This window comes from Patagioenas fasciata, chromosome 29 (genome assembly GCF_037038585.1).
Source record: "Patagioenas fasciata isolate bPatFas1 chromosome 29, bPatFas1.hap1, whole genome shotgun sequence".
Taxonomy (NCBI): Eukaryota; Metazoa; Chordata; class Aves; order Columbiformes; family Columbidae; genus Patagioenas; species Patagioenas fasciata.
In genome coordinates this window covers 4,702,362-4,724,057 of record NC_092548.1, presented here as the reverse complement: position 1 = coordinate 4,724,057, position 21,696 = coordinate 4,702,362, and the positions used below count along the sequence as shown (strand labels likewise).

The following is a 21,696-nucleotide window of genomic DNA, read 5'->3' as shown; positions in this document are numbered from 1 at the left end:
GCCGCAGCAAGCTGGACTGGGCAAGGCTTTTAATAGTGTCTCATCTGATGTGCTACAACTGTTATCCCAAAACCAGGATTCTTTACTTGATGTGCATACAAAAAGGGCCAAATCCAGCACACCGAGACGAGACACAGCCTGTCACAGAGTTGTGCAAGTCTGGATATTGGAATAAAGCTAGCGTGCTAGAAAGAAAAGTAACAGCTATTACACACAAAATCTTATCATCACATTCACGCAGTAAAGAACTAAATTACTCGTGATCTTCTGTAATATCATAAACCGCACATTTTAAGTCAACGGATTCTCATGATGTAGCAGTCTGTGAACTTACTGTACCATATAACAGACAAAGACCTATTAAACTGTAATATTCTTAAACAGATACCTAGAAAGAAAACAGGTTAATAAGGAAAGCATCTTGCAGACTTCGGCAAGTTTACTGTGACCTGTGTGTTATCAGTTAACTCGCTCTCAGTTTGTTGAAGTTCAAGCCGTTCTGCCTGTAAAACTGTCTGAAATGATTTAACGATCTCTTGTAGGGATTTATTTTGTCCTACTCTTAACACCTTAAAAAACCATTAATTGCAAGTGTTATATTTCAAGATTGTATTCTCCAGACACTTTTCCCAATCATTTAACTTACACACCAGCCACCATTAATTACAATATTTTACAAGATCTTCCTTCCTCATATTTCCAAGTGCTTTCCTATGTTTTAAAACACCTCCCAATACCGATTTCTGAACACAGTAATTTCTGACCCCACCTCGTAAGTAATAACCATGAGAAGAGGGAGGGATGGAGGGAGCTGGGGGGGAAGCACAGGGTTGCTTGAAGCGCGAGTGGGAAAAGGGGGGAGAAAGTTTTACGGTGCACTTATACCACAAAGAAACAATTCTAACAACAAGCAGTGAAACAATGAACTCACATTCCTGACAACCTGCTTGATTTTCAGAGGGGTAATACACAGAAGCACGTAATATGTGCTGTAAAACCCGCAGATAACACGTTGATAGCAAACGTTAGCATTCTCCACTGCTAATTTCAACACCAGTGCTTCCTTAACTTCTAAGTTTTCAACCTGCTTATTGATGGTCTCTTGAAGATGATCAATAAATTGCACGTAATTCTCACTGGGACCCTGATAGTAGTTATAAAAGATTTGGCTGCTTTGTTGGTTTCAGATAGCTCTACTATAGCTTGATATGCAAGGTCTGTTGACTGCCTCAGGATTTCAGAAACTAATAGCACCTGTAATCGTGGTGTATCAATTAGTGTTTCTTCCAAGAGCTGGGGTACTTGCCCCTTTCAACGAGTCCCCCATCGGTCCGTCCTAAATGATCTAGAGCTGTGACGTTGCATAGGTCTAATTCTGCTTGAGTCTTTCATAGTTTTTATCTGATCTCGGGGCAACATATACACATACTTTTTTTCCTGTTAACTTTTGAAGAAAACGCTGCAAATCCCCATCCTCATCCGAGTCATCAGATAACGTGGACTTGAGTGGTGTTGGAGAATCATTAGTAACAGGGGGGTTCAGAACAGTGCACATTCTCACCAATACTTTCTAACATCAGAATTATTCGTATAACCTGAGTCCCCAGGAGCCCCCCTTTCTCGTCACGGTCACCATGACTGCATTGCCGACTGTTGGATTCACTCGCTAATAGCTGATCTGATCTGTCACACAACTGTTGTCCAGTTCTTATCCAGTGACTAGGTTTAACCAAAACATGTGTTGGGTTCTCCAGGAAAATGCAGCTGATATGAAGGCTTGAGCTGACAGGCAAATTCACTAAAAGAGAAACTTGTTTTTAACAAAACCAGGACATAAACCTAGCAATGGAATGAAAACTTATTGATAAACACGGATGGACATCTCGCAAGAGGGGCAACGAGAAACTGATGACCAACTGTGTATAACATTCCATTCACGTGAATACTTCATATAAAAGCGGGAGATCACGAGGATCTCGTCCCTTTTCCTTCCCTTTTGCCTTTTTCCTTCCCTTCTGCTTATGGCCGACATTAGGAGAGGACCTTGCTGGTCGTCCCTGCGAACTGAGGCCAGTGAGAGACTGAATCCAGCTCCGGTTGGCTACAGAGTCTAATCCAGGACTTTGGGTGCCTGCCCTGCAGTTGCTGAGACTTTCAAGATTGGTTTTGTATATTTGTATTATTTTCTCTATTCTTATCAGTAGCATTAGTAAAACATCTTTAACTTTTCCAACTCTCTTCTCTCTGTCCTTCTTTCCCTCTCAATCACCTGTGCTGAGTGGGAAGGGGGGAGAGGGAGGGGCAAAAGGGGGAAGTGGGGGGGAGAGGAGGTTGACAACACATCTGCCAGGGTTTGATTGTCACCCCGCAATCTTAACCCTCGACACCAGCCTATCTCCATTTCCCTGCCCACCTCTATGTCCAGGCCTCCTGGGCACTGGTGCCCTCTGCGAGGAAAAAGTGGGTGGCCCTGTGGCATCCCCGGGGATTTTGGGCCATGAAGGCACCCAAGAGTGGCCCTGAGCAGGCGAGCAGGTGCCACCTGCCAGCGATGCCCTGACCACTCAGGACAAGGAGCCTGGACCTTCCTGTGGTCTCAGGGGAGGCGCCCACCGCAGTGGCCCAGGAGGGAGGGGCCGCAGCTTTTGTTGACTTTTGTTCACTTTTAAGAGAGGCCTTTGGAGGAGTCAGGTGGGAATCAGGAGCTCCCTGCCGCAGGTTCCCCGTACACTGCCTTTTAGGGAGTTTCATTTGCAGACAAACGATTAAACTCCACTGCTTCATCAGATGAAGTGAAAAGATCAAATGCAGAACTTCAGAACATCACTTTGTGGAGCAGCAGTGTCTACATTCATGGCAATCTATCCAAGACAAACTTGCACTCAGAGGTGCCCCAACAATATCACTCCTGTTACACAGTTCTAGCACAAATGCCCAAGTATTTAAGGACAAGAAAAGGAATCATTTAGCTGCACAGAACTGTCTTCCAAACATATGGGATGTATTGGTTTGGGTATTTCTTTGAAGCCCCAAGTCACAAGTAAGAAACAGCACCAAGTTTAACAATAATGGTTTCTCAGTGGTTTTTGGTAACTTTTCCAAAAACCATTAGGCAAAAAAAAAAAGCATTGAAAAACAAGAGCTGAGTGATACAATGTGAAAATGGCAAAAACCACACTCCAAACAATTGTTATTGCAAGAAACAGAAATCACACACAAGCTGTACAAACATACACGTTACCAGCTCTGGACAGACAGACGCACACCACGGCAGCACGTTCAGCTGTGCAAACCTTGAACCCACACGATCTAAAACCAATCTGCCATTATCTGTACAACACAAAGTCAGACCGGAAATATTCTGGCGCATTCACAATGAAATACAATGTGTTGCTGGGCACAAACACCAATATTCACATCAGAACTGTGCAAACCATGGCATTACTCGCTTTGGATTTACAACACAGCCTATGTTTTACTGGAAAACACATTATGTTAATGTTTGGAAAGTTAATACAAGGCTACATTGTTTAGAATTCAGTGTAGTGTGTAGGGAAAACAGTGAGAACGTGTGTTTTTCGTGCTGCTTTTGACAGGCTGTGTCTCATCTCGGTGTACTAAATGTGGCTTTTCTTCCGTGTGCACACCGAGTACAGACCCCTGGTTTTGGGATAACAGTTGTATCACCCAGATGGACACCAATCAAAGCCTTGCCCAGCCCAGCTCGCTGGAGCAGTGGGGCGGGTGCCGATGGGGCTCCAGCCGCACTGCCCTGTTTGTCAGGAGCCCCAGCGGTGCCTCCACCCGGCTGAGCAGCGAGCGGCCCAAAGGCGCAAGGCTAAAATCGAGATATTGTCTTCAATGAATGTAATTGTGATCTGTTTGTATATTTGAGCTTGGCGTGCGGTTTGCGTGTCTGAGCTCAGCCTTTTACTTCGCACGTTTATATTTGGTACCAAAAGAATTTTGTTTGGGGAGATAATTACAAAATGAGAACCGGTTCCATTATTAAAGTGCCACCGCGCTCCCCGTTCAGATGCATCTGTACACATGAGAGTAAATGAGAGGGGGAAGCGATGTGAATGTGAAATTCTGGGTTAGCTGTGTTGCAGTCAGTGTTGTTCTGCGCACAGACTGATCTGGGTCTGAAATTAGTGTAAGAAACTACAAAAGGGAGGAGCTGAGGGATGTAACTATTGCTCAGCTAATTGAAATTGCATATGAAGTTTATAGTCGCAGGAACTAAATGAAGGGAGAAAGAGATTTTAAATCAGACTCTGCCTTTAGGGTTTCCGATTCATAAAATACAACCTGGGGATAAAGTACTAATTAAAACCTGGAAAGAGGAAACTCTGACCCCACGATGGGAAGGACCTTTTCTTGCCTTATTAACTACAGAACCAGCCGTTCGGACTGCAGAGAAAGGGTGGACACACGGCTCTTGAGTTAAAGGACCACGGACGGGAGAAAGAACCTGGGGAGTAACCCAAGGACCAGGGGAATTGAAATTGAAATGGAAATGGACACGGGATTGGTGATGTAACCACTATCAGCACTGTTAATGTGAATGTCCAGTACAGAGAGTGAATCGCCCGTGCACCCAGCGCTGTTTGGCTTGTGCTCTAACGAACACGTGTTCAAGGAATACAGTTAAGGAATTGGATTAAATGTTGTTTATCCATAGAAAAAGCGTAAGCTACGTATTTCAGTTCCTCATTTGCAAAAATGCTGTAACTCTGTGCAGCACGACCCCTCATCTTTATCTCTCTATCTTTCCACCTCTTTCTGGCATTAACAACGCCCAGATCAAACCTCTCAGCACAGACACTGAGAAATGCCCGCGGCCCATGCTCTGTCAGTTCCTTGGAGCTGCTGCTGTTCTGAGATCCCAGGAGGAGAAACTTCTCTTCAGCCGAGTTTAACACGGAACCTGTTCTCAGCAGCCGAGCCTTCTCCTCTGTGCAAGGGCAGCAAACCGCAGGTTTGGAACCCACAGCCCCTCAGTCCCGCTGCAGCCAGCGAGGAGGCGACGAACGAGCGCGGACACCGAGTCCGCCCGCGGGACGCGCCGGTCGCGCTTTGTGCTGCGGGGTCAGCGGTGCGGAGGGCGGGGAGGAGCTCATCTGAGAGCTGAGGCTGACCTGCAGTTCAGGGGGTTTCCCACTGCACTGAGCCACCATGACGGCACGGCTGCCAGAGACTTTGTTATTTTAATAACTGTTCAACTCATTCACATTTCGTATAAAAATTTGGCGGGTCAGGCGAATAATCGGACAGCTCTGTCGGGGTCCTGCCGGCAGCGCCGCTCGGCTCGCCCCTCCCGGTGACGCAATTTCCGGCTACAGGGCTGGGGCGAGCGGAGGCTGCTGAGCGGGTCCGGGGGGGCGAGCGGCGGGTCCAGAGGGGCGAGCGGCGGGTCCGGGGGAGAGAGCGGCGGGTCCGGGGGGGCGAGCGGCGGGTCCGGGGGGGCGAGCGGCGGGTCCGGGGGGGGCGAGCGGCGGGTCCGGGGGAGAGAGCGGCGGGTCCGGGGGAGAGAGCGGCGGGTCCGGGGGAGCGAGCGGCGGGTCCGGGGGGGCGAGCGGCGGGTCCGGGGGAGAGAGCGGCGGGTCCGGGGGAGAGAGCGGCGGGTCCTGGGGAGAGAGCGGCGGGTCCGGGGGGGCGAGCGGCCGGTCCGGGGTGGCGAGCGGCGGGTCCGGGGGGGCGAGCGGCGGGTCCGGGGGAGAGAGCGGCGGGTCCGGGGGGGCGAGCGGCGGGTCCGGGGGAGCGAGCGGCGGGTCGGGATGGGGGCGGGAGAGGCGCCCGCGGTCGGGGCGCGCGCACAAGGATCCGTGTGCGAACGGGCCCTTGGAGACCCCGGTCCCGGGAACCCCCGGAGCTGAGCCCACAGCTGCCGGTCTCTTGGTGCTTTGTGCAGGTGACAGCGCAGAGGCCGCCATGAGAAACCCGGGTGTCCCCAGCACGTTCCTGTTGGAGCAGCGCGTGGCCTGTGCAGCTTCGTGTGGGCCAAGGGAGGCGGCTGTGTCCGTGTTGGCTCAGGTCGGTGCAGCTGCGCTTGGATTTAGAGCAGTGACCCTGGCTGGCTGGTTGAGCCTTGGGGGTTGTTTATTGCTGAGAATGGCAGGGGTCTGTTCAGCAGGTCTTGAATTGCTGTGCACTTTACCCTGCAAGAAGGGTTCATTTTCAGTGTTATTCATTCAGCGTAGCTCTCTCCATTGTACGGATAAGTTTTCCCGCTCTCAAAGGTTTCCTCTCCATTTGGTGGTTGAATTTCTCAGCGTCTCTTCTGCCGTTTGTTTTCCTTCTCCTGCAAAGTGGGGTGGGAAGGAGAAGGCAAAAGGCTCCGGTGCTTCCAGGCGGGGACTTGGTTGCTTGTATAACGTATGTCTGGTTCATCTCGAAGTAGACAGAGAAGAGTGGTGTTAGAAATCAATCAGCTGCCTCCTGTTGGAGGGACAAAGTGTGCTGGATTTGAAGGCGTTGGGCAGGACAGGAAGAGCTGCCTTCCTGGGTCAGTGATGGGCGTTGGCATGTATTGTCTGAGCTGGAGCTGATGGCTGTCACCACTTGAGCTCTAGAATTACTCTGAGACCCAGGAATCTCCAGTTCCTTGTGGAGCTTTTCCAGGCTGTGGAAGCCCCTTTCTGTCACAGATTGTAACGCAGCCCTTGGAGAAGGGGGCACTGCTTGAGGTTCCTCAGTTTGGGCGTTGGGGAGGCGTCGTTCTTGGGCTCACACTGGGCGTGAGGAGACGTTTTCACGTGAGCTGAAGGCAGCTCTGGGTACCCAAAGCTGTTAACCGGTGTTAACAGACGCTGCTGCTGAGATTTGGGGGTGAAAGTGCCACAAATGTGATTTCCCAGGGAAAACAGAGAGATTGTCAGTGCCTGGTTGTTCCATGGCACATTGTAGTTAAGCACAGTGGTAATTTTGCATCAATTTTACACAGGATTACTGGCTCTAACAGACTGGTTGCATCAAATAAATGTTGACTTGCTGCACTGGTGGCCTTGTGAACAGCAGATGGCTTCTGGAGGGGGTGACATCTCCTGTGAGCCCAGGAGTGCTGAGCCCATCATACAGGGAACGACCTCCCCTCCCCGAGCAGGGCAGAGGACCCAGGGGTCCGGGCTGCCTGTCTGTGCTCCTCCCCTGCCCCAACACCAAAATACGTTCCTTGGGGGACAGATATGGGCCTGGACTAAGATGGTACATAAGATGTTTTTCCAGTAATTGTTATTAAAAACACACTAAACTCATGTGATGTTTATTTCAGTTACGTTCCCACTCGTTCACAGACCAGGCCCAAGGACATCACAAATCCCATGTACTTGGGGGCGGTTATCTGGCCCGAGATACCATTCTCACGAGTCTGGGCTATAACTTTTTACAGTTATGAGAAACGTACTGCAAAGTACTCTGTCCAAGGCCCTTTCTATGTTATTATGTTAGTATTATGTCTTTGACTGTCCAGATGGTCATGTTAGTATTGATCTTCCTTTATCATCCAGGTGGCTGGAACCGCACATCTTGCTTTTCCACATTTACTTTCCAAGAGGCTGCTGAACTGTGGCAAGGTGTTGCTGTCTGTACGGAGAACATGGTTGTAAAAGTACATCATGGAGATGCTCACACAGCCCAGAGTCAGCCACTGAAGAATATCAAAGCAAACACAGGTATGTCCCTGAAGGGCTGCCAGCTCTGCAGGGACAGAAATCGGGTCTTGGGAATCTGAGATCCCTCTTCTGCTCCAGTCAGTGAGCACAGACTGGTGCTGGAAACCGCTCAACATCCAGGTCGCCCGGGCAGCAGCCACTGAGACTGGAGTTATAAACCCATTGATTCCCCCACTGTCACACTGCCCCACAGTGCCCAGAGGATGCTGACCAGGGCCCCCAGGATGGGGATGTTTGGGCCAGGGGTGCAGTGAAGGGAACCCCGCGCCCCGCAAAAAGCCAGGGAGAGCTGCAAGGCGGGCGGGGGAGAGGGCAGGGGAGGCCGTGCCCCTGGGGACACAGCTCCATCCCCCAGCTGCTCTGAGCCCCACTCCGGCAGGACTCCCCAGGCTGTCCCGAAGCAGAGCGGCACCCCGGCTGTCCAGCTGCTCCCCTGGGACCCCCCGGCCTCTGGGCTCCAGCCTGTGCCCAGGGCAGCCAGGGAGCCCCAGGCGTGCGGGTGCCCCAGGACCTGCTCCTCCCCGCTGCCCCAGCACTGCCCTTCTCTGTGGGCTCTGCCCGCTGCCAGGGCTGGGGGAGCCCAGGCTTCCAGGCTGCTTTAACTGCCCTGGATCCCCTGATCGGTCACTCTGTGAGGCACCGATCTTGGTGAACGGGCTTCTTGTGCCATGGGCCCCGGGCAAACAGAGCTTATCAGAGCCGCTGTGGGAGCAAACATCCCTCCTCGTGCCAGGGGAGCTCTGTCCTGCAATGAGCTCCGAGCGGCTGCCTGGGAACAAGAGCCCGCTTCATCACGTCCCTCTGGATGGCCACGTCCTGCTCAGGGACAGCGCTGGACTGGGCCGAGGATGGGGGCATTGAAGGGACACTCGGTGGGGACAAGGGCCTTTGGTGAGCTGTGGCCAAGTCCCAGGAAGGGACAGGGCTGGAGCCAGAGCCTTGTTGGGGACAGGGACACTGGGACCCACCATGTGGGATCAGCTCTACAGGGCAGGACCCGGGTTGTCTGGGAGGGCACAGTGACCCCAGGCAGGGACAGGTGAGAGCCAGGGCAGGGGATGTTCCCTCTGCTCTGTTCTCAGCTGTGGCTGCAGACTGGACCAGTTGGGGGCTGGCGGTGCAAGGGAAATGGGGGGGGCTGGAGCTGGGCACTGACACCACCCCAGCACTTCCCCCAAGCCCAGCCCTCCTCTCCCAGAGCCCAGGATTCACCAGTGCTCCCCATTGGCAGCGCCACCAGTGACTGAGGATCCCAGTCACCAGCTGTCCACATTGCCCCAGCTGTCCTCCCACCTCCCAGAGTTCCCTAATCCTGGGGTCCCTGGTGCCCCAAGAAGAGGAGTGACTCCCAGCCCCTCATTTATTTAAGGGGCTGGAAAGGGCTCAGAGATAATTGTGCTTAGAGACCCCAGATTTGAGGCTGGTGTCATCTCTAGGGGGGGTTCCATAGGGAAAGACTGGCCTGGGAGTTGAGGGGCACTGGGAGATGGTGGTGCTGGGAGGTGAGGGGCACTGGCAGGTGGGGGGATCAGGCTTTTGGGGTTGTTGCAGGATGGTTTCGAGTTGGAGCAGTGGGTCATCACCATAGGGTGTCTGGCTGTCAGGGACACACTGCTGTCCCCCCTCACCACTGTGGATGCCTGGGCCCTTCCCCGTGCAGCTGCCCCATGCAGGAAGCGGCACTGATGCCAGGGAAGGCAGCTGGATCAGTGCTCAAGGTGGGAGTGACTCTGTGCCAAGGCTGGGTTGCCAGGGCGGGTGTCTCTGCCAAGCTTTGCCCTGGGGTCTGGAGGCGTGGGGAGGGGCAGGGAGTCCTCCTGGGAGGGATAAAGGTGCCCTCACCTTTTCTGGCATCACCCAGGACTCGCTGCACTGCAGAGGAAGATGAAGGTCGCAGTGCTCAGCGTGGCCCTGCTCTTCACCATCCTGCTGTGCACCCCAGAGGATGCGCAGGTGAGGCTCCAGTGAGGGCCCCTCCCGGTTTCTTGTCTTGGTGCCCCCACACCCCTCTTCTTTGGGCCTCCCCATTCCATCCTTTAAGACCCCTCAGGTATCTCCTGCTCAGGATCTCCTCTGTGTCCTATAGAGGGTCCCCAAATGCTCTCCCTTTGATGGATGCCAACGCCTTTCTTTCCATCTTTCCACTCCGCCCTTTGCCTTTCACCCTGTCCCCTGCGGTAGTGCCCCCAGATCCCCCTCCTTGAACACCCCCTCCCAAACACTTTCCCGATCCCCGCGTTTTGTTCCTCTGCTGTCCTCTTCCTCCTGCCCCCACCAACAACCTCACCTGAATTCCCCGTGTCCCCTCCCCTTGAATTCTTTACCCCTCACTTGCATCCCATGCAGTCCTGTCCCTCCAGCACCCCCAGCCCGGTCCCTTGGGTTCTGCGAGTTCACAACAGTGCCCTGCCTCTGGGTCCCCCCCAGCCACCGTCCTCCTTGGAGGCCCCAAATTCCCATGTTATCCTTTTCTCCAACCTAAGCCCTGGTCCGCCATGAACAGGTATCCCAGGTGAAACTTGGAGGAACGAGGTTGGGGGGAGCAGAAGGGATTTTCACGCTCAGATGAGGGAGAATCCAGGGGCCTTGGTGGGGCTGGGGACACCTGTGCCCCACCCACAGCCCCATTTGTCTCCAACCCCTTTCTCTTCTTTCATAGGCATTTCCAGGAACATTGCTGGAAGCAAGTGGACGGTCTCTCCTGCATGTGAGTAGTGGGGCGGACTTGGAGGACATCCAGTCTGGGAACTGGAGGGCACCTTGGTCCTCCCCTCCCTTGCTGGGGCTGGGACATCCCAGTGACCAGTGAGGTCTCATGGTCTCTCTACAGGAGGGACTCAAACTGGGGCGAGTGAAGAGGGCTGCGGTAGGTGTCACAAGTTCTGCTGCCCCACACCCTCCCTCCCACGGCCACGAAACTCCAGGGCATCCCAGTGTGCCCCAGAACATGCCAGTGTGCCCCAGTACACTCCCATGCACCCCCTGCAGCCCCACAGAACATCCCTGCTCCCCAGTGTTTTCCCAGGGATGCCCCATTGCCCAGGGCTCCCATTGCATTCCCTTCCATCCCATCACAACCCACTACAGCCCAGTGCACCCCAGGATACCCCAGGACACAGCCCCTTCCCCAGGACCTCCACTGCTTTCTGTGCCCCACCACACAAGCTCACGCACCCCATTTTCCCTGGAGTCACCTTCCCCAAGGACCCCATCGCTTTCCCCTGCCTCCCAGTGCACCCAAGTGTGTCCCTCACCCAACCTTTCTCCCCAGCTCCCTCTGTCTCTCAGGGTGGATGATGTTTTGCAGCAGAAACACCAGGTTCCAGATCTTCCAGATGCTGAAGTGCTAGTGCACCCATCTCCTCCATTGCTGGTGAGCAGCATCAGGGCATCTCCAGCCCCACAAAGGGTCCTGGGTGGGCAGAACCTGGATCTAGGAGAAGAAAACAGAGGAGACTGTCCATGCCCTGTGTCCCAGGCCACGCTGGACAGAGCTGCCCCCATGACTTTTGGTGCACCCAGCGGGGCTCTACGGACCCAGAGGGTCACCGTGCAGGCCGGGCTGGGGCTCTGGGGCCTTACAGACCCCAAGGATCACCCTGAGGGCTGGGCAGGGTTCTGGGAGATGTAGGGGCATCCGGGGCTAATGACACACTGGCCAAGGAGCTCTGGGTGCCACATGGATCTCAGGAGAACCAAGTCTTGTCCTGGGCTGATTGAGGGCTCCAACTCTTCTCTCCTTCCCTGGGTCTCTGCAGAGAGAGACGGTGGGGAGAAGCCTCCCCTCGTGTCCCAGCTGACACTGGAGGTCTCATTTTGGGCTCTGATTTCAGAACTGAAACTGATGGCAACAGCCGTGTCCTGTCCCCCTCCAGCGGCATGAGGAGATGATCATCCCTGGATGACCCCATCTGACCCCATGGGAGCCCTGGGCCATTTCCCTCTCCTAATCAGTAAATCCCTTCAGCAAAGCTACGCCTGCGTGTGGATGTGTGTCCGTGTCCATGCTCCCACTGCTGTGCCAGCACTCGGACACCTGGGTCCTCTCTGGCCACACCATGGCCATGAGCGGAGTGACTGAGGGAGCCCAGACATCTGGGGTGTCACTGTAAACGACACCTCCTTCCCACCTGCCATGTGCCCCCAGATTCGGGCAGATTAGGGGAAAGTGGAGTGTTCCCCCATGAGGCTGGAGGAGGCTGGTTCATGAGGACTGGGTTATGGACCAGTTAAACAATCTGGACATCCATAAATCCATGGGTCCAGATAGGATCCACCTGCGGGTGCTGAGGGAGCTGGCTGAGGTCACTTTAGGCCACTGTCCATGATCTTTGCTAAGTCGTGGGAAACAGGAGAGGTGCCTGAGGCCTGGAGGAAAGCAAATGTCACTGCAGTCTGCAAAAAGGGCAAGAAGGAGGATCCAGGTATCTATAGACCGGCCAGCCTCACCTCCACCCCTGGGAAGATGATGGAACAACTTATCCTTGGTACCATCTCAAGTCATACCAGGGATAAGAGGGTCATTAGGGGCAGTCAACATGGCTTCACCAAGGGGAAATCGTGCTTGACCAACCTCACTGACTTTTATGAAGACGTAACGAGGTGGATGGATGATGGCAGAGCGGTGGACGTGATCTCCCTTGACTTGAGTGAGGCATTGGACACAGTCTGCACAGCATCCTCACAGCTGAACTGAGGAGTGCAGTCTGGATGAGTGGGTGGTGAGGTGGACTGGGAACTGGCTGAAGGGAAGAAGCCAGAGAGTCGTGGTCAATGGGCAGAGTCCAGTTGAGACCTGGATCCAGTGCAGTGCCCCAGGGGTCAGTGCTGGGGCCTGTATTGTTCAATGTATTCATCAATGACTTGGATAAGGGAACAGAGTGACTGTCAGCGAGTTTGTTGGTGACACCAAGCTGAGAGCAGTGGTGACACTGGAAGCTGTGCTGCCATCAGAGACCTGGACAGGCTGGAGAGTTGGGTGGGAAATATTTACTGAAATATAACAAGGGCAAGTGTGGAGTCTTGAATCTGGGTAGGAACAACCCCAGGTTCCAGTGTAAGTTGGGGAATGAGCTATTAGAGAGCAGTGTAGGGGAAAGGGAGCTGGGGGTCCTGGGGACAGCAGGGTGACCATGAGCCAGCACTGGGCCCTTGTGGCCAGGAAGCCAATGGGACCTGGGGTGGGTTAGAAGGGGGTGGTCAGTAGGTCAGAGAGGTTCTCCTGCCCCTCTGCTCTGCCCTGGGGAGACCACACCTGGAATATTGTGTCCAGTTGTGGCCCCTCAGCTCCAGAAGGACAGGGAACTGCTGCAGAGAGTCCAGCGCAGCCACCAAGATGCTGGAGGGAGTGGAGCATCTCCCGTGTGAGGAAAGGCTGAGGGAGCTGGGGCTCTGGAGCTGGAGAAGAGGAGACTGAGGGGGCACTCATTCATGGTGATCAATATGGAAAGGGGCAGTGTCAGGAGGATGGAGCCAGGCTCTTCTCGGTGACAACCAGTGACAGGACAAGGGGCAATGGGTGCAAACTGGAACACAGGAGGTTCCACTTGAATTTGAGAAGCAACTTGTTCCTGGTGAGGGTGGCAGAGCCTGGCCCAGGCTGCCCAGGGAGGTTGTGGAGTCTCCTTCTCTGCAGACATTCAAACCCGCCTGGACCCCTTCCTGTGGAACCTCAGCTGGGTGTTCCTGCTCCATGGGGGGATTGCACTGGATGAGCTTTCCAGGTCCCTTCAACCCCTGACATTCTGGGATTCTGTGATTCTGTGAAATAGATGTATAATGCACATAAACTCCACGCTTTGTGGCTGGTGGTGTCCTAAGGGTTTTGGCTGCTATGACAATGGGACATTGATGACTATAACCAGATAGGGAGGTGTCCTCATTTCATTAAAAACCAGACCAGTTCTCTCTCAGTGATTTTTTCTTTCAGCTCACTTCTTCTAGGTGGCTGCACTTTTATGAGTTTTAGCCTGCATATTTTTCCTAGGATGCTGCACTCAGTGCTGATAAGAGAGCAACAGAATGCTGAAGAAGCTCGTGTTTAGATTTATTACTGTGGTAGCTAGAAAAGACTGATAAGTTTTCCCACGTTCTGTTGTGAGAGGGGCGTGTTTGAGGAGGGGTGGATGAACAGCTTACTAGAACTGACCAATGGAAGTATTCCATCCCGTAATCGTCATACCCCCTATATCAGAGGGTGATCACGAGGGTCACGCTCTCTTCGGCCATGGCTGGCATCTGGAGAGGACCCTGTCTGTCTGTCTGCCTGAGATCTACAGGCACCCTGCACCCAGGTTCTGGTTACTGTGCAGTCCCACCCATGACTTCGGGGCGCCTGGCCTGCAGCTGCTGGAGCCGCCAGCCCCGCACACCCAGCTCTGCTGAGTGACCCAGCTCCACATCCAGCACTTGACATTTGGTTTGTATATTTTGTATGTATTAACCCTTTAAAACTCTCCAACTTGAAGTCTAAGTCTCTCTTCCTCTTCCCAATCATCTTTCTGATCTAAAGGAAGGGGTCGCGGGAAACGAGGGGATAACAGGGAGCGTCTGCCATGGTTTATTGTCACCTTGCCTTAAACCTTGACAATGAACCAACAGTGTGTCCTGGCAGCAGAGAAGGACCCGTATCCTGGGTGCATCCAGCACAGCATTGCCAGCCAGACAAGGAAGGTGACTGTCGCTTGGCGCTGGGAGTAACATCCCATGCAAACTGCCTAAAATCAGCGCTGGGTTGTGGTTCCTTTAAGCAGTGTCCGCGTGTCCACTCCTCATGATGTGGGACATGTCAGACGGGTGCAGAGCAGGGTGACGCACCACAGGGCTGAGGTGCCGCCCGTCCCTTGGGAGTGGCAACAGGAGGCCAGACGGACACTGCGGCTCGTGCCTCCGTGTGTAAAAGGGACAGACTCTGTCTCTGCTCATCTCTGGGTGCAGAAGGAGTCCAGGATGCCAGCTCAGATGTGGGTGCCTGGCAGACCCTGACATTTCTGTGTGTGACTCCAGGAACAAACCCCACTGGCCCAGTGAGATTCGTCTCAGCTGCCCTCATTGCAAGTGCTCCTGTCTGCTCTGTCACCCTTGCCCGTGATGCCGGGCTGTGCTCTCAAAAGTGCCACAGCAATCAGAGAGGTTCTGGGGTCCTTGGGAAAGGCAGACATCCAACCCAGCTTCAAGAAGGGCTCTTTATTAAAATCCAGCCGTTTTTCCGCAAGGAGAGCTGCTCCTCCACCTGGGTCAGCGACGCCAGCAGCACAGGGCCTGCAGGGACCATCGCGATCGTGGCTGCTCCCTTGGGCTGCTCAGGATGAGGATGGTCTGAGTAGCGAGGGAGCGGGTGGAGGGTTTACTGTCCTTCTCCAAGGGCTGAAGGGCTGCAACAGAAAGGAGCAGAGCCCAGATGATCTCCCACATCTGCAGAGACCCCCAGGCATCCCCTCCTGAGCAAGCTCCCTACTCACCACTGCAGATCTCAGCCAGCTTCTCCTCCTCCCTTCCGTCCCTCAGGGGCCGCGCAGCCAGCCCTGGGCACAGAGTTCCGTCAGAGCCCTGTTGCCTCCCCCTCACCAGAGCTGGCCCCAGGGGATAGCCCAGAGCTGACATAGCGGGACCGAGCAAGGCGGCCACCAAGGCCACCCACGTGGGCAGGGCTGGGAGGGGAGGCCAAGGCCCTGCACGGGGCGGCCGGGGCTCTGGCAGCCACAGGGCTGCTCCTTGCGCCAGGGCAGCGGCGGGGACTGGGGTCAGGCTGCTGAAAGAGGGACCCGGGGGCTGTGACTCACCGATGAACCTCACGGCCGCCTCTCGCAAGCTGGCCTGAGCATCCCTCAAGTATGGCAGGCTCTGACTCAAGAACTCTTGAGCCCTGCTCCTGTCCTGCTCCACCTGGAGAGGGCACAAAGGTGTGAGCATGTCATTGTCTGCACCCCACCCCGAGCTGGCTGGACCAGTCCCTCCTCCCAGTAACCCAGGTTCCCCTTTCCCCGCAGGCCTCTCCTGCCCCCCAGCCAGGAGCCCTGTAGGGCTGAGGCTGAGAGGCAGACACAGGCAGAGTGGTCCCAGGGGTGCTGAGCGCCCTCCTTCCCGCCGGACATGGGGCAGAGGGGAGAGCCCTTGGGGGCTCTGTTCTTGAGGACAGGGAACAAGGGTGCAGCTCGGGGCTGCAGCAGGGCGGGCGATGCACATCTGCAGAGCCCACAGCCCAGACATGTGGGGCAGCCCTCAGCCAGCCTGGGCCTTAGCTGTTCTCACCAAGCTCTCTCCAGTCCTCCATGTCTGCCGAGTCCGCACCAGGTGTTGGAGCTGTTTCCATTCCAGGAGCTCTGCTGCACCAAGGAGGGCTTCCCTGGCGGCCTGCGGGACAGCAGAAGATGGGACATGGCACCCACCGTCTGCGTAAGGAGACCTGGTGTCCCCCTATTCTTGGCTTTGTTCCTGGAACACCTGCCCTTTGGGGCCAGCGACTTGCCCTGGCCCAAACATCTGGGGCTCTCTTGTGCACAGCCCTGGGGGACAGGGACTGAGGCTCAAAGCTCGAGACCCAGCGCCTGCAGGGACAGCTGAGGAGCCCGTAGGGATGCGCCTGTTTAGGCCTCAGTGGCCACGGGCTGCTGCTGAGCCCTGTGGGACCAGGTATGGCAGGTGATGGAAGTGGCCATGGCAGCTTCTCTACTGCTACTCGTGCTGGGTCTGTAGGGACCCTTCCTATGGGCTGGAGGAAGCTGCCAGTTGCCAGCAGCCCTGTCCCCTGGTGCCCAGGCCACCCGTGTGCTGCCAGCACACCCTTCTGTGCCTCAGTGCTCAGCGTGCAGATCTGTACCTTGGCCACGTTGTTGCTCTGGTCGCTCAAACGAAAGAAGAGGGGGAGCAGCGCACGGTGCACGTAGCTCTTCATCCTCTTCTTGTCGTGCGCCATCACGGACTGCACCCGCTCTCGGAAGAGGCGGATGGAGAGCTCTCGCAGCTGGCTGGACTCCTGGGAGGAAGGAAGAAAGGCGGACTTCAATCCCAGCAGCTCTCTGCCCATGGTGAGCAGTGGCAGTATCGGGGCTGACATGAGGGGAGATGCTCCATGGTCAGGTTGTGCAGCAGGGAGCTGTGCTGGGCTGCAAAGCCCAGAAGCCATCCCACGAGAGTCCCGGGGAGCAGAGCCTGCTCCCAGTGCTGCCCACGGGGCTGGGCCGGAGGGCAGCTGGCACTGCAGGCTGCCCACCCGCAGGGCTCAGGCTCCGTCATCAGCCTTACATCATCAAAGAGGGGCAGGAGCTTTTCCTCCAGCTGCTCGACAGCGGGTCTGGCCTCTTCCCTCTTCAGATGTCCCATCACGCTGCGGAAGAACGCCAGGACTTTCCTTTTCATTTCTGTGTTGCCGTAGTCGAGCAACCCCACAACTTGTGGCAGGAGGGATTGTATTTTTCTTTCCTGTATGAAAAACAGTTTCGTTTTTGTGAAAGGGTCAAAGACCACCCTGGCAAAAAAAGCCGGTCACTGAGCACCAGCCTCCTGTCCAGCTCCGTGGCAGGTGGTGGCACAGGAATCTCTGTGGCAGCCTCCTGGCAGGTGGTGGCCATGGGCACAGCCACGGAGATACAGGAGAGCAGGGCCAGGGCAGAGAGGGAAGAAAAGCAGTGACTCCCTGTGCCCTGCTCAGCCGCCCCTTTTCCCACAGGCCCCCGTGGGCAGATGTCTTGGAGAGACTCCGTGCCTGGAAAGCTCCCCAGGCAGCCATCAGGCCCCAGCACGGCAGGGAGGGCATTTGGAGCTGTCAGCCACCGCCTGACCCCCAGCCAAGGCCAAGCCACCGCCTCCCCCAATGCCCCAGCCCCAGCTGCCAACATTGCTCCTCTTGATGCTGCCCTGCTCACCATGTCAGCTCTTTCTGACCCACTGATGACGCCTCCGGGAAACGTGGAGTCTATGGCCAGGAGTCTTTCACGCAAGTTCTTTAAGATCTTCTTCAGAGGCTGGGGTGTGGAGATCATCATGTCCCACATGTCCAGGGCAGTCCTGCAGGAGAGCGCTGTCAGCAGGGCAGCCTGGGCCACAGCAGCGTGTCCGGGCTCAGCGCTGCAGGATGGTTGGATGCCCTGGGCAGCAGCAGAGGCTGAGCTGGTGCTCCTGTGGGGCTGGCAGAGCGTGGGGGGCTCAGGGCTGGCTCGCTCAGCTGTGGCTGCTGCGGGCCTGGCTGACCCCCAGCGCTGGAAAGCGTGGTGGGATGGAGGGTCCTGCTCCTCGGGGGTGTCCTGCAGGATTCCTTGGCTCTGTGCCCCTGTCCCCACAGTGAACAAGCCCTCATGGCTTCTGGGGCCAGTACCTGTCTCCTGGTGGAGCGATCCTCAGCAGCGTTGTGAGCACCTCCCCAGGTCTCCTGTCAGCCATGAGGAGAAGCAGGGACGCCACGCTCTGCCGGGCTGGTGCTGTGCTGATGCTGTCCAGGTTTTTGTGGATGCATCTCATGATCTTTGGCAGCTGGAGGAGACAGAGGTCAGGATGGCACTGCCACTGGAGTGCAGCCACTTCCTCAGCTGCCCCTTCCATCCCTCTCTGCCACCTTCGTGTGGCTTCAGATTCCTGAGACACCAGGGCTTGCGGGGGAGGGATGGAGGGAGGAACAAGGCCTGACAGGGCTGAAGGGCAGGGCAATCCAGCCTGGCAGGGCAATCCAGCCACAGGCCACTTACATCCACCAGCCAGAAGTCAGGGAATTCCATGACCATGTCCAGCAAGTCTGTTGCCCGCTTCTTGTCAAAGATGCTGGCGTCTCTCATCGCCTCGATGAACACAAGGACGATGTCTGTCCTCTCAGAAGTTCTGAGGTGTATCGCACAGGACTATGGGAGAAAGGAAAGAAAGGAAGGAAGTGAAGCCAAGTCACACCGAGTGCCCTGATGCTGCTGCTTAGCCAGGCAGTGCCAGCAGCCCTGCAGAGATGCCCGACGGTGCTGGTGGCAGAGCCCGCAGCAAAACTGGCAGCAGGGGCGGCAGTGGCTGCACAGGGAGGATGAGAAGAGAGGCCCGGGGTGAGGGAGGAGGGTTGGACTCATGGGCACAGGGTGCTGGCCCTGCCGTGAACCAGGGCTTGCTGGCGGCCAGCGGGACTGGGGCTGCTGCTGGGATACTGGTGCCAAAGCCCTGAACCCAAGCGCGTGTCCAGGGCTGGCTCTGTGGGCCGTCAGGGCTCTGCAGGCCCGTGCCGGCCACAGCTCCCAAAGCAGCTGCCTGGGCAGCAGCCCCGCATGGGGAGAGCTGCAGGCCGCTCTGGGCTGCAGGGATGGGGAGACGGCCCGGCTGGAGGGTGCCTGGCTCCTTACCGCCAGCGTGGGATGTCTGAATAGCGCAGAGCTCATCTTCTCTATCCTCCCCACAGCCCTCTCCTGCACACATTCTCTCTCAGAGCTGGTGTATGTCAAGAGCATCTGGGAAGAGAGAAGCTGCTGGTGAGCCCTGGGAGCAGCCAGCACTCAGCAGAAGCAGCACCGCCCAACTCCTGGGCTGGACTCTGTTCTCGAGCAAAGCCTGTAGTGGGGTTCCTGCCCTCGGACCCCTCGCAGGCTTGGGACAAACGCCCCGGGCCAGCCCCGTGGCCAGGCAGGAAGGCAGATGCCACCCTCTGTGGCCACTGCGCTGCGGAAGAGCCTGGCGGGCAGCCCCTGGCTCCCCGGGGAGGTGGGCACCCTTCCGGCAGCGCTCTCTGCACGGCACGGGTGGCACTGTCACCTCCAGAGTGAGGAACAGCCCTTGTGAAGCCCACTCTTTGCACACGCCAGACCTGGAAGATATTCTGGAGCAGCTCGCTGACTCTGGAGGCTGAAGAGCCGAGCACCAATGCCTGCAGCATGTTGTCCATGGCTTCCATGGCCTGCAAGAAGACAACGAGTTTTGGCCGTGTTTCCTGCCATCTGTTTCACACACGGGGGACTGATCTGAACTCTCAGTGGCAAGAGGCAACTCCTGTGCTGATTTGCTGTGCCTGGGAGAGACTCAGGGGCAAATAATCTGCTACAGGCAGAGCAGCAATTGGCACTGGATGTGGCCAGGACAACTGGCAGCGGACGAAGGCACGAGGGTGTGAAAGCAGAGCTGAGACCAACCCTGCCTTGTATCTCTGGTTATATATCAGCACGGGGTGAACAGGGAGCAGCCAGAGGGACTGTGGGCTCCCGTAGTTCACCAAGCACTTACTTTTAAGAAGAGATAACGGCCCATATCCTGCATTTTCTCTTCTGGAGGAAGCAAGAAGACACTAGAGAAGCAGGCTTGGAGGAGGCTTGCCTCCTTGCCCTCCAGCGCCCTCTCCACCGCGCTGCAGAGAGAGGGGAGCCAGTCACACTTTGGTATTTGGAGCAGTGCCTTGAGATCTTGTGCAGGGGTCCGCGGGAGGGATGGGCAGGTACCTCAATTCGGCAATGGCAAGCATGGCGTTCCACCGCACCGCCGTGCGCACTTTGTTTCTGGGCTCCTCTTCCAGCAGCACCTGCAGAACACAGCCGGGATGGGACCTGGCAGCTGCCAGCACCCAGCGCCACCAGCACCCAGTGCCACCAGCACCCAGCGCCACCAGCCCCCGGCCCTGCCCAACGCTGTCTTCACAGGGTGCCGGGGGCATCGTCCCCTTCAACAGAGACGCCAGGTGTCCCCTCACCTTGATATTCTCTGCCAGCTCGTATCTCTGGCAGAAGAGATCTAGGCCCTGTGGGAGGCCGTGGCGCTTGCTTTTGTAGCACAGGTCACAAATGTTCTGAAGAAATGGAATCTTCTGACTCTCCTCCTGGCAGCCAGGGGACAGAGAGACAAACAGGGAGTGTGAGATGGGGACACAGAGCCAGCGGCACCACAGCACGGGGATCCAGTGACAACTGGAGACCTGGGAGCAGCAGCTCTGCCCAGCCAGCTCCCTCCAGCAGCCCCGCAGCAGAGCCCCTGTCAGCAGACACCGGCTCAGCCGCCCTCCAAACGGCCACGGTTACCTTTTCTGGGCTGCTGACGAAGGACACGATGGAGTCCACGCGTCTCCTTTCGAATTGGTAGACAGGTAACCAGCCAGCATCTAATAAAGGAGGAGAGCAGGGAGGGCTGCAGAGAGGGTTTGCAGGCAGGAGAGAGCAGAGGAAGGAGCTCTGCCCCACGTCCATCCCGGTGCCCGCTGCCCCGGCACAGTCTCCCCGTGCGTGTGGGGCTGGAGGGTGCCCGGCAGACGGGCTGAGATGCTGGAGCCAGGCAGGACGGGGAAAGCCCCCAGTGCAGTGGGTGAGGAACTCGCTTCAGACGGGCAGGAAAGGTCCCCGTCCCGCAGCACGGTGCCTCCTGCCCGCCCAGCTGCCTCTCGCTGCCCGTGCCCTGCAGCAGGAGCTGGGTCCCCTCTGCCCGCAGAAGCTTTGCTGGGGCCGGCTCCCAGCTCGGAGCAGCCCTGGGCTTCAGGCAGCATCATCACCACCCATGGGAACCCCCTGCCAGCGTGTGGGGAATCGTGATCCTGGTGTGGAGCGGGGAGCGATCGCTGGGCCCCACCCCGCCCAGACAATCAGGGCCCCTCACTCACCGATCTGCAGTGGCTGGACCACGTCCACCTGGTTGGGCTCTGGTGGAGATCTGACCTCCTGGGGACCCCCAACCTCCTCCTGCCAGGCCAGCCTAGGTTGGATGGGGGGCCTCTCCGCCATTTTGCAGACAAACGGAAGGACTATGGATGGGGAAGGCGGATGCTTCCTCAAAACTCCTCGGTGCTGCAGCTCTGCCAGAGGCAGCGGTGAAAGGTGTGGGATGCGCCCGTGTGCTCCTCGTCGGGGAAAGACGGGAGCTGAGCTCAGGATCTCCCTGCTCCAAGTCTGCCGGGGGCAGCAGAGTCTGCCGGGGCAGCTAGAGCCGGGTTGTGGTTGGGCTCGATGATCTTAAGGGTCGCTTCCAACCAAGAAGATTCTCTGATTCTCTGAGAGACGTGGGCTACGCTCGGGGCTCTCGCCAGCTCCGTGCTCGCACCCTGTCCCGTCACCGTCCTGTCGGACAGTGTGGGCTGGGCCCGCAGCGG

General features: G+C 56.6%; 1 protein-coding gene, 2 long non-coding RNA genes and 1 other non-coding gene across 4 annotated transcripts; all 4 read left to right on the top strand.

The window, feature by feature from the left end:
- The first annotated feature begins 5,746 nt into the window (after window positions 1–5,746).
- LOC139825882 (uncharacterized) lies at window positions 5,747–7,853 on the top strand. Its single transcript, XR_011736041.1, has 2 exons — window positions 5,747–6,036; window positions 7,509–7,853. It is a non-coding gene; the product is annotated as an uncharacterized lncRNA (long non-coding RNA).
- LOC136113902 (small nucleolar RNA SNORD45) lies at window positions 6,508–6,592 on the top strand. Its single transcript, XR_010653051.1, has one exon. It is a non-coding gene; the product is annotated as a small nucleolar RNA SNORD45 (small nucleolar RNA).
- Window positions 7,854–9,554: 1,701 nt separating the features above from the next.
- Window positions 9,555–13,476, top strand: LOC139825883 (uncharacterized). The gene is made up of 3 exons (XR_011736042.1): window positions 9,555–9,626; window positions 10,333–11,046; window positions 11,507–13,476. It is a non-coding gene; the product is annotated as an uncharacterized lncRNA (long non-coding RNA).
- A 3,102-nt stretch (window positions 13,477–16,578) lies between these two features.
- On the top strand, window positions 16,579–21,046 carry LOC139825881 (uncharacterized). Its single transcript, XM_071800278.1, has 2 exons — window positions 16,579–16,699; window positions 16,986–21,046. The coding sequence occupies exon 2, from the start codon at window positions 17,355–17,357 to the stop codon at window positions 18,291–18,293; it is 939 nt and encodes a 312-aa protein (XP_071656379.1). The 5' UTR covers window positions 16,579–16,699; window positions 16,986–17,354; the 3' UTR covers window positions 18,294–21,046.
- The last annotated feature ends 650 nt before the right edge of the window (window positions 21,047–21,696 follow it).

What these genes read in the sequence shown, in the direction of transcription:
- LOC139825881 (XM_071800278.1), top strand. Translation starts at nt 17,355, where the DNA reads ATGTCTTGGAGAGACTCCGTGCCTGGAAAGCTCCCCAGGCAGCCATCA.